Below are 12,269 nucleotides of genomic sequence, written 5' to 3' on the forward strand. Positions count from 1 at the left end.
AAGAGGGCATGCTGAGAAGCAGAATTTCATCATGTCCCAAGGCTTGTGGCGAATACAGACATAGGCACCTTTTCCACTCCTGTGGGATAATTTACCTGGATGTTTAACTGCGGGCTGAAATTGAGGTAGGTGAGGTAGGAGTGGGAGGGAAGAGAGAAGCTGGTGGGGTTGTTATTCTCCTGAATGAGACGAGGTCTGTGACGTGGCCACCTGTGAGCAGCAGTTCGAATGGTGGCACTCACATCTTACACACAAAGCCTTGTGGCACCAGGTGAGGGGACTTTTATAGCGCTCCGGAAATGCGCACAGAAATTGAGAAGATTAAGTCAAAATGCTCTTCTCTCATGCCAATCATGTGTCTGGCTCTTTTTCACCCTACATAGTAATTTGGCACATAGAAGAGTTTTCCTTACTTGGAGAGAGTTGTATAGAAAGGCTGTGTCTCAGTCTTTTCTGCAGCAGAAGTGAGAACAAGCTAACCCAGAATTTCCCTAGCTAATGTAGTATGATACAGCTAAGTGTGACTCCCATAATATAGATCTGAATAATTCCCCTGGCTCCGAGGAGGAAACATTCCTGCCAAGAGCTGTTGAACCAATTCCGTCTTCTTTTGCATCAGAAAGTCTCCTTAGAACATATGCACATGTCAGCATTCACCCACAGCTATTGATAGTTACAGCACCTATGGATAATACTGCCTTTTTTGGATGCCTGGTGTCTCATCATCAGAGAGTATCCAGAAATCTCAGCTGAAGTGATTTAATGGAAAAAGGCCTTTGCAGAAAGTGGTGCTTGTGTCTTTTTTGTTAATCTGAATCAAATTCCATTTTTTATCTAAGTGAATATTCTTGTGAGAAATGTTTTTTTTTTTGTCAGTCTCTCAAAAAAAGCAAAATATTTCTTGTATTTAGACAGCTTTAGGATTGTAGAGTGGGGTATGGGGTGGGAGAACATTTCTCTTCAGGATTTTATGGAGAAAAAGAAGCTCCTAATCATTCTACAAGCTAAACATGTCAAAACCTAGCTCAGAGAAATGGATTTCTTACTATTATTACTTTTAACTAGTGTTCAGGAAATTTATAAACTCATACATTTAGGAGGACATGAGTCTATGTTTCAGATTTACTATGTATTTAAGGCGGTGCTAAACGAGTTTGCTTTGCTGCGTTGAAGGCAGTTATCAGGTGAGCAGACTTCACCAGTGGCCACAGGCACAGTAGAGATTGCACCAATTCATATAGATACGTGACCTCAGTTCTCAAGCTGTCAACTTAAAAACTTAAATAAGCAGTGCATTTTTTCCAGGAATAAAGAAGAGAGAAAGATATATTTTTAATGTGAAATCTCTCAGCGGTGAAGCAAGATGTTTGAGAGGGGTGGGGAGGAGAAGAGAAATTAAACTTTGATTTCCTAGTCTAGAGCTTTCTCTTTATTTTCATTGAAGTGAAATACACCRTGCTTCTTTCCTCCATTTATTTCTTTCCTCCATTTTTTAACTGGGAGCCAAAGGTCCTAACAGAAATCAATCCCTGCAATTTATTTTTAACTTCACCCTGCTTAGCTGCGATTGATTTTTATCTTTGCGATCGATGGTAGAGAAATCGGCTTGGCGGGACAATGGAGCACCCTCCAACTTGGAGGGTCTGGTCCTTGAGTCTTTTATTGAAGAAATCATTAAAAGCTTATTATGAAACTAATAGGATGAAGACGTTTAAATGATGAACATGATTACACCTGTTTTACTGGTGAATAATGCTTGCTACAGCTGATCTTCTCTTGCCCCTATTTAAAATGCTAGATGGCACTCCAGTGGGGGGAAATTAATCCATACAGATGAAAGAAAATGCATCCCAGGTGCTAGTTAACAGCTCTTCTTAAAGCAAGACAGGCAGTAAGTAGTTAGCTCCTTTCCTATTCACTGCTGGGTGCTTTGCATCTGTTCCTAGTGCTTTTTCGTCTTTCCTATGCCAAATGTTATCAGATGTGGAACTGGAAGCTTAACATCTGTTGATAAAAATTGATTAACGTTTTCCTTTCTGTTATTTATTTATTTATTTACGTTTTGTTCCTAGGGCTTTTTGTGCTACACTTTTTTTTTTTTTTTTTTTTTTTTTTTTTTTTTTTTTTTTTTTTTTTTTTTTTTTTTTTTTTTTTTTATCTTTCTCTCTCCTCTCTGCTCATGTTGTCTGATGTATGAGCTGTATCTGAAGGTGTAAAGGATCACCTTGGCAGGCTAATATGTTTTCTCTGAAGAAAATTTAATTTGTGCAATTATGTGCCTCTCTTAAGTTGGTTTTCATGTGGATAGCGCACACTGGCAGCTGTACCATTGCTTGTGTTTTCATGTAGCTGTCCACGTTTGCTGCAGGAGTTGCTGTTAAAGCCAAATCAGTGTTTTCTCTCAGGATCATCTATCCCTTAGCTGGGCTGTCATAGCTATGAGGGGAGGGGAAAGGGAATTGGAGACTGGTATAATAAATGCTCTTAAATGATGCTTAGTCTTAGCAAGTTTTCATTGATAGGTCTGTCCCTCTGAAATGTGGTGTGCTTTCAGACCTGATTAATTTATCAGGCCACTTGAGGATGTGTTAATCTGCATCTATTTCTGCAGCACAGAAGGAGGCATATCTGCTCGCTCCGGATAATCGTGTGCTGCATTAAGGACTGTGCAAAAGGCGTGATAGTCATGAAAACCACAGGGAAATGATTAGGGCTACATTGCAGCTATCATGAAGTGATTCATTGGCCATGGAGGACCTCAGAACCCAGGAATATGTAGAAGATGGTTCATCCTGGCTGTGGGGAAAAGCATTGCACTAGATTGGTGCAGATGTAGTCTCCTCAGCCCAGCTGATCCTGTCTGCTGACTGCCTTGTGAGTTAGACTTAGGCTTCATGGACAGAAGAAGGATGGGGGCACAACTTTGTGGGCGTCACCCTGGCAGACCTGTGTGATGCCCAGGGAGTAGCTGGCTCTAAAGTGCACAGAAATCCTTCACTAGAGGTGTGTGCATAGTCTGCCTAACTCCACACTGTGCTTTACTGCACAGTTTGACTTAGGAAATTTTATGCTCATGGGAAGGATGAGAGATAACTATGGCTAAAGCAGTGAGCAAGGATTCCCAGACACCTGTTGGATAGAAAACACAGATTCAGCAGGACATTGCAAGACTAATACTAATGTTTCTCAGCTTTTCACGTCTGTTAACCCATTTGCTATTACTAGGAAGGGGATAACTGTGCAAGCGAAGGAAATAATCTGAGCAAAAGATGAGGGAGGGAGTATTATTTATTGTAAATAATGGCCAATGATTAACTGTCAACCAGGAAATTTAAAATTTGTTTCTGTAATGGACTAAGTGCTCCTTGACTTAGGCTTAAAGTGGGATGTACATCGGAAGGAAATAGGCATTCCAAACCTTTAAATAAATCTGATCRCTGTAGATTGAGCCATTGAGCTATTATCATTTCTCTTTTGCTTAGAACATATCATGAATGTAAAAAGTAGATGACCTGTTTGAATAACTGTGGAAGTGAYCATCATTATTGTRGAAAATAGCCCAGGCTGATAAACTGCATAGMAAAATAGCCCTCTGATCTCTTAGCCATTAACCTAGGAAGTGTCCACTAGGCAAAGACTGCCACTGCTTTTTCAACAAGGYTCTATTTGATGACTGATGTTGTTTYCTTGTCAGCAGCAGTGCCTGTTCTTTTAGCCTTTCTGTGAGTCCTTTGAGCAGGAGGAAACAGGAGGGGTCTAACTCAGCCCAAGGTTAGTGGAAAGATCTAGTAGTTCTGTGTTGGCTTTACAGCAATGCCTGGCTTGTGGATGAAAACTGCAAGTCTCCCAGCATTAACTGGTCAGAGGGATGAGAATAAACCATGTCACATAATGATCTGCAGTTCCTGAAGTTATTTTGGATATCTCGGACTATTGTGGAGCTTTATGTTCTGGAGCCTGAAATGTGTATCTCTTTCTGCTGGCTTTCCAMATTCTTTCAKGTGACCAGTCTGATTCTTTTTGATTAAGAAAATGTCTTCTGGCTAAGCCAAAAGAAGAAAAAAAAWTCCTTAAAGAATCAAATCATTAATCTGAGAAATGGCTTAGAGTGTTTCTAGGTACATCACAGAGATTATGGAAATTAATTGATTCTACCCGTAGATTTTCTGTAATTCTCTACGCCCTTGAGAATATCTTTCTATTATCTTCCATGTGTGGTGAACTCCACCCCTTTGTAGGATGGATGATGGGTCAGCATACTGGCAATTGAGGCCAAAGAGAAACTTCTGAAGTTTCTCTTCTCAAGGGTCAACTGATGTAGCTGAGACCAAACTTCCTTTTGAAACAAAATGTGAGTACATTAAAGAAGACTGGTAGGTCATGTGGGGAGGGAGRAAGAAAGAACACAAGTTAGGAAAGACAGGTGTTTAACAAGAAACACATTTGTCCAAAGGAATCATGTCCACTGGGCAGCTGCCCAATTAAACACATAAAAATAAAATAGAAATCTAGAAAAACAGATTAACGAACCACTCATTAGTAAAGAAGGAGGAAGAGAAAAACCCAGCTAATTCTGTACTGGACATGRCAGATGAGCTCACAGCAAATAATTGGGTGACATTCATCAAATGTGAATTAAAAGGCGGCATTAGAGGGGAAAATGCTATCATGATCTCTGGGATTTACAATGTTGGAGAGTTTGCGCATAGGAAAAGTTCATCAAAATAAATTAAGCTGCATCTTCCAAAATTCACTCTCTAGCACAGTACTTGCCAAAGTTGTATTGAAGGCTTGATCATTTTCTGTAACTGCTATAAGCATGGATCTAAATCATGCAAAGATGAGGCCCTGGCTGAGATGAGCTTCATCAACTGCTGCCAACAGAATGTGGGTGGATTCATGTAACCGGCTCAGAAAGATGACAGACCACAAAGGTTCCTGTATCTAGACATTTGTCAAAGCAACTTAGTGCCAGGTAGAAGATTGGAAGAGGGTTTTGCTAATGCCTAGTGACCTTGGACAGTGTTCAAACTCTACCTTGCTGCCTCTTAAAAAAAAATACAGTTTGTACAACCTAAGTTGTCTTATAACTAGGTAACATCTTTTGTCAGTGTCAGGCTTGATGTAGATCCTGTCTTGGCACAGAACAGGGATTTGATCACCTCTTGAAATTGCTTCCATTTTCATGGGAGTAACTTTTAAGATTGTTGACTCTTCTCTGTGTTAATTAATCATCACAGCATCCCTGAGGAGGAAGTAAATATTCATATCTGAATCTGAAAGGAGAGTCAATGACCATATCTCAGCCCTTCAGAAGAGGTGGATGTTGAATCCAGACCTTTCAATACAAATAATGAGCCAGTGTTTAAATCATGAGCTGGCATGAAATTATTTCATATGGCAGTTATGCTGATATATATTATTTGAGGATTTGGCTCTTACATGAAAGGACAAAAATATCACCAAAAAAATAGGGGATATTTGAATATATTCTGCACTATTTAGATGGTGTGACCTAGAAGTATGGGTTCCTTTGGACAAAGTTTGCAAGGCTAATAGGATGCAATTGTACAATTACTGCAAACAAGAAATTTTGCTTTTGAGCTAGACGGAATGTGGATCGTCTGCTTAGTCTCTTCTGTCCTCTGAAAACCTAGTTTTGATGTGATAATGCTAGATGGCAGGTAGCCTTGTGAAATAATTCTCACAGCRTTTGCAACATCACTGCTGGACAGCAGAGCCCTCAAGTCCTACTATGGCAGTTCTCAGTGTGCTTAACATGGAGTGATGGTCTAGTGACCCCTCTCCTCTTCTGTTGTTGCCAYTAGCCTGTTCTGACATTCCAGGCAAGTTGCTTTTGATCTTTGTGCTGGTGTTTCCCCTTGACATTAGCTCTGTGCTGTCTGTAAAGAGTTTTATCTCAGTATGGAATGCACCTATTTCCAGGCCTTTCTGTCTTTCTTTCCAGTTCTTCAAGYTGTCAATGGAAAAAGCCTTATCTTGAGTTGATTAGATATCAAATTTCATGACCAGTAATATTATGTCCTTCAAGTGACAGCTTCTGTAGAGAAGAATGCCACTATCTAGAGGTGATATCATTACTGAATACGTAATTGATGCCATAACTATTTTCCATGTAAGCTCACCCTGAAATACCACTTTGTCAGACAAAGGGAAATATATCCAAGAGACAATCTAGGATCTTTCTGTTCACTTTAGTGGAAATGTGGGAAGCCAACAAATGACAATTCATATAACAGAGAAGGGCTTTGTTTTATCTCAAAACCTGCAAACTTGCCAAAGCAGCAGAAAACAGGAAATTCACTGTTGTAAGCCTGCTAGTCAAGCCTAAAACGGTGCCAACAAGAACACCCACTGGAAGAGTATGGCACTAGTGACAAGTTTAAAATGCCCTATCTTATAAATTATCAGTGCTAGAAATAAGTGTTGCAAATCACTGGAAAGCTGAAAATCTCAGCTTCTCAATGGTATGTAGCATTTAAACATAACCTTGAAAATTCATGTTCAGGTAGCCCATAAAACCACCTGATTYGATGTCTGTCCTTTGCCCCTACACCCTAATTCAGAGAAAATACGTTTTCAAAGTGATGAGTCTTTTGGAGACATAGAATGTCTAAGAGCCTATCTTCAGCTTTCCAAGGCTGTGTTTCCTGCTCTTTCTGTTTGCATTAAATAATGCTAGTTGGATCTATTCTGTTACTTATTTAAAAAAAAATGCTGGAAAACAATCCTGACCCAAGAATTTTACAGTGAAAACAAAAAAGGTTGAGAAGCAGCAGAGAAAAGAGCTATTCTCTCCTTTCAGAAGAGGAACAAAAGCACACAGAATTCAACTCACTTGCTTAAGGTAGTTTGTGCTGGAACTGTGGGCTGAACCCAAACCATTCTTTCTCCCGCTCAAGACCTTAAACTTTAGAGCTACTTCTCCCTTTTTCTTGAAATACCTGATTTTAAAGTCATGTTTGAATTAAAATAGATTGGAGAGACGAGTTGGAAAATACAGTAGCACAGTTTATGTAAATAAAGCTCCATCCCTATCCCAATCCTGGGGTTTCTTTGATGGAGTTATATAGATGCTTTCAGAGACATCTGTTTGGGTCACAGGGAAGACTGAAARGATTGCTGTCAAATCCTCTTAGAGATGTCAGCATAGGTGCCTCAGAAAGGTCATCACTCACTCTTTTTGGTGTTTTGCAGGTGACAGCTGGTGGAAGAGCAAATTACTACGTGTCATACAGACGGGAGCCTTTTGCCCAGATTAAATTGCCCAAATATTCTCTTCCTAAGGTGAGTGCACCATTTTTGAACAGAGGCATGCAACATGTTGGACAGCACCGCCTGTCCAACAGTGAAGTGCCTCAGTGGGGTTCCTCTCTGGGAAGCTCCGTTTTTGTGCTAACTGAAAGCTCTTTCTTAAATATGGGACTGAGATTTTTTAAATCTCCCTTCCTTTGATGAGTGGAATTTTCAGAAAGAGCTATTCCTTTATTTACCTGCAATCCTTCRAAGAATGTTGGGACTGAAAAGATGCCTCCACAAATAGATCTAACGTATTCTCAAGTGGTTGCCTGTGAACATGTCACTCTTGGTCCTGGTCTGTTCTCTAGAAATGATTTTGCTGTTAAGCCTGGCCATAGCACTGGGGTCCAGGAGAAGGCTTGGGATGCTGAGCACTGCTGAGGTTTCTAACCAATGAAAGGAGCAGAGACTATAAAGGCTAATGCTCCCACATATAGAAACTTAGTGACTACTGGAGAACTGTACCCTCCAGGGTTGTGAATCTTGCAGGAGTGATAAAATTGACTTTAAAATTTATAAATAAAAAATGCAGCTGAATGAAATTCCTTCAAGCTACCAAAAATGAGGATGGTGACCATTAAAAAAAAAAAAAAGAAAAGAAAAAAAAAGAAAGAAATGCAGAAAAGTCACAATAGTGGGAATTTATTGGCTTGCTTTAACAGAAAATTATTTAAGATCACCTATAATTCATGCTTCATTGCCATCCTTTCATAAGTCATTGTAATTACTACAGGTCCCAAAGGGCAAAGAAATATAGAGATCCTTAGTAATAGGGCTTTTGTCTTCTCTTAACAGGACATGCATATTATCAGTACAGATGAGAATCAGGTGTTTGCAGCTGTTCAGGAGTGGAACCAGAATGATACCTACAATCTGTACATCTCTGACACCCGAGGAGTGTACTTCACTCTGGCCTTGGAAAATGTGAAAAGCAGTAGAGGACTGGAGGGAAATATCATCATTGACCTTTATGAGGTATGTAGTAAAGGTCAGTCTACAAGAACAGCAACTGCTTGGTAGTTCAGACAAGTGTAAATCTCTTCCCTCCTTCCAGAATCTTCATTTTTTGGGGGTCATCTCAGACAAAGCTATGATCTCCAGAGAGGCAGTTATGCAGGCACCAAAATGGCATTGCTCCCTGAGGCATCCAGGGATTTGATTTTATAAATCCAATTTAAATTTTATAAATCCAATTTTAAATCCAATTTATTGGATTTGATTCTGAGCCAGTTCATGTGGGGATAGATGCATACAGATGCAGTGCCTTCTGCAGTGCAGTTCTGATTGGTGTGACAACCTGTTGCTTTCAAGTCAGCTCCTGGTGAGGCTATGTGACATCTCAGCCCTCTATGATGTTTTATTACCTGTTGTTGTCTTCAGAGTTTTGTTCCCTACACCTTTCGTCAACACTTAACGTTAGTGCCAGAAGAGCTTAAAACTAAAATAGATCAGAGTGATAGAATTTTTGCATTTGCTCTCCTAGGGTCTAAAAGGTGACATAAGACTAACAGTTGCATAGATAATCCCATGAAAGAGATATCATGAACTCCAAAAGGGGGAAACCTTTCATGCTAATGTGGATGCCTAGAGAAGATCTGAAATACTGGTTTCTTCTCTTGGACAGCTAGGAATATTTGCTCACAGGCATTGTAGACAGTAAAGACAGTGAATTTGGATTCTACCTTTGTGATCATTGAGCAGTTTATGAACTATAAGCAAAAGTTTATAGGTGCCATTTGCCTAGTGGTAATAGTGGTATAACTTCTATCTTGAATCATCTCCTGTTCTCATTCTCCTGCCAGACTACTAACTCTCTTAAAACAGCCTTGCCTTGCTGTGAATAGTTTGCAGCTGCCTTCTTCCCTAATAAAAATGCCCAGATTGGCACATGAAAGTAGCAAACTGAAACAACTTTCCATCTGCCTGGATTCTGACACCTAATACGGATGTCCAAGTTGATTTTCCTGAATCAAAATAGGCTAGGAGTTTATGTAGATCTTGTCAGGGAGGCTTTTGTTAGCCCTTCTTTAGGGTATCTCCTATGTATTGTATAGAGAAATGGAAAACACATGTACATTACTCTGCAATGCAGTCTTGCTCCATAAGCTTGGGCATCTCTAAGCCTCTGGAGAAGCAAATGGTTTTGCTGCTCTGAGACGAAGAAGGCCGGCAGGTCATCCTGGTAATTTAAGGCAAGGAGAGAAAACTCACAGAATCGAATGAGTCAAAATTGAGGACAGTCTTTTTATTTTATTTTTCCCCATTTGAATATGTTTTCCTGCCTCTGAGAGAAAAAAAAAAAAAAAAAAAGTCTATATTGCAATGAACCAGCTGAAATAAACCTGCATTATCTCCCATTGCTGGGCAGTCTGTAGTCTCCAGCTGGGTATCATAGACACTTCACTGATAAGCCAAGAGAGGTTTTCACAGGATCATTCAAAGTGTAGTCTTGCACAAGAGGTTTTAGAGCAGAAGCATTTGCATCGTAATCCTGCTGTTCCCAGGAAGTTCCAGGTTTGCAGCAAGTTGTTTCTTCCAGTCTCACTTTCACAGCTATGCAACAGAGAGCTGACTCAATGCTAGATCTACTTGGGGACATTTTGACAGGACCATATTCTGTTGGAATGGCTTCTGCTGACAAAGATCAAAACATTTGGAACAACTGGGTTGATTTTTGACAGAATTTGGGAGTGGAAGGAAAGTGAAGAAATAAAATTCACCAAAAAAAATCATGTTTAAGCATATTTAGAATGAAATATTTCCTTGTGTGTGTGTGTAAATGAGAGAAAGACCATAAAAACCCCTCTTGCTGGCCAACTGGTGCTGCAGCTGGGAACATGTTGCCTGACAGGAGTTCAGAGGCCCGTTCTGTGGATGTACTCAAATGACTGACCCGTTTGTCTCCTCTCAGGAGTCCTCCCTCCCTTTCCTTTGCCACTTGACCCAACTGTACCTGCTGCTTCTGATGTGGCCTACGGTCTCCCTTGTTATGGAAACATGGAAAAGGAATGGGAAAGATCTCATTCCTAGGCCAACAGAGCCACTGTGTGCCATGGTGTGTGTGTTCAAGCCCATTGTAAGCCTGGGTAGTGTAAACACTTGGGGAAACCTAGGAGACCTGGGCTGTCGGCTAGGGATTTGCCCTATGAAAATACTTATCTTTGCCTTCCAGAGATAGAGAGAAACTGCAACAGGCCCTGCCAGCTGTGCAGACAACATCTGGATGTAATTGCAACTGCCATTCAGAGTCTTCTAGGGCTGGATTGAGATTAATTTATTGCTTTTTCAGAGATCTTCCACTCTGGAGAGTCCTCGGAATGGTGTTTCTGGCCTGTTCTCCCGATGCTTTTTTTAATCTGTCTCCATTTTTCCTAGGTAGCAGGGATCAAAGGCATATTCCTGGCTAACAGGAAGGTAGATGACCAAATCAAGACTTTCATTACGTACAACAAAGGCAGAGATTGGCGTTTGCTGCAGGCACCAGACACCAATCTAAGAGGAGATCCTGTAGTTTGCCAGCTGGTGAGTGGAAAAACTTTCCAAAGCACAACTGACTCYTCCACAGTTTCTTGTATTAATCATTGGCCTAGCAAAATTGAAAATGAAGCTGCAGAGGAGGAGGAATTCATGCCAATAAGAGAGCTGCAGAGTTAGTTGGTCCAAAATAAGGCACAGTTTATGGATGAGAACTTCAGGTTGGGTTCACTGCCAGGATTCAACTATGTTCCGTGAACAGTTTGTTGTTGTTGTTGTTTGGTTGGTGGTTTTGTTTTGGTAGATTGTTTGTTTTTCTTTATAGGAGGCCCTAGCCTGTGTTTCAAAGGAATGGTGTTGCTCTGGAGTTCCATTGGTTCTCCTCTTGTGTTTTTTTCCTAACCTGCTTGGTGYGTTAATTGGGTTTATTTTTCTGAAACTTCGTGGCTTGTAAGACAAAAGAGAAAATTCTGACCCACTTACTTGATGTTTTTATGGATCTTAAGTCAAAGTAGGAAGATATCTAGGAAAAAGTGGCTCTAGATTGGATTGTTTGTAAACACAAATGGAGGCACCTCCTTTGCAATGCAGCATTCCTGCTTCTCTTTCAGTTACTTTTGAGCTGCTTATACAGAAAATGAACATGTGCTGCTATTAATAACAAAGCTAAGAGCAAAGAGGTCATTTTCAGAGGATCTGAGCATCTGTCAGCAGTCACCAAGGGTTCCTCTGATATTTGACTTGTTGCATATTAAAGCTTTTACCTTTTGTTTGTTTCCTGTCAACAGCCCTTTTGTTCCTTGCATTTGCATCTGCAACTCTCAGAGAATCCATATACTTCAGGAAGCATTTCCAGCAAGCAGACAGCTCCCGGGCTGCTGGTGGCAACAGGTAAGAACATAAACAGTGCTTCTTATCACTCACCCAGGTTGCACTGGGAGCCTGAAAATGTAAATGAGATGTTCTTCACCTGCTAATTTACATTAACTCCCATTTGCCAATGTTTGTGAGAAGGAATGTGACCCCTTTTTTCAAATAAAATGATACCTGTCTGTTATTTGTTACACTGCACTAACTTATATGCAAGTCTAAGTCCACAGCTTAGCAAGTCCACAGCTTAGCAAGTCCACAGTCCCACAGCATGGGAATGTTACTAACTGAAATTACTATTTCTTCTCATGGGCATCATTTTAACCACTCATGTAAGTCTACCCATTGACTAGAGTTGTCATCAATAAGAAGAGGACTTATAACCATGGGTGCACTTCCAGAAAGTATCAGTACTTTTGGGGATTAAGCAGGGAGTTGTCACAAATGCCTTCTGGTCAAGCACAGTCTTCATGCATTCTTGTCTCGTGCATGACACCTCCTTTCTATGCCATGTTGCTCCAAGGCTGGCAATACTTCCTCAGCATTATGTGGGTCACTCTTGCTGTTAGTTATACTGTGAAACGGTGTTTTGGCAGGTTGAGATG

The 12,269-nt window shown here is 40.5% G+C and overlaps 1 protein-coding gene across 1 annotated transcript in view; it reads left to right on the top strand.

Moving 5' to 3' along the window:
- Positions 1–12,269, top strand: part of SORCS3 (sortilin related VPS10 domain containing receptor 3) — a 180,121-nt gene that overhangs the window by 113,955 nt on the left and 53,897 nt on the right. Inside the window, exons 8-11 of the mRNA XM_026050684.1 lie at positions 7,219–7,308; positions 8,116–8,295; positions 10,696–10,842; positions 11,583–11,685. Coding sequence (XP_025906469.1) covers positions 7,219–7,308; positions 8,116–8,295; positions 10,696–10,842; positions 11,583–11,685 — 520 coding nt within the window. The remainder of the gene's footprint in view (positions 1–7,218; positions 7,309–8,115; positions 8,296–10,695; positions 10,843–11,582; positions 11,686–12,269) is intronic.

The sequence above is a fragment of the Nothoprocta perdicaria genome, unplaced genomic scaffold (assembly GCF_003342845.1).
Source record: "Nothoprocta perdicaria isolate Ctin4 unplaced genomic scaffold, notPer1 scaffold_7, whole genome shotgun sequence".
NCBI lineage: Eukaryota > Metazoa > Chordata > Aves > Tinamiformes > Tinamidae > Nothoprocta > Nothoprocta perdicaria.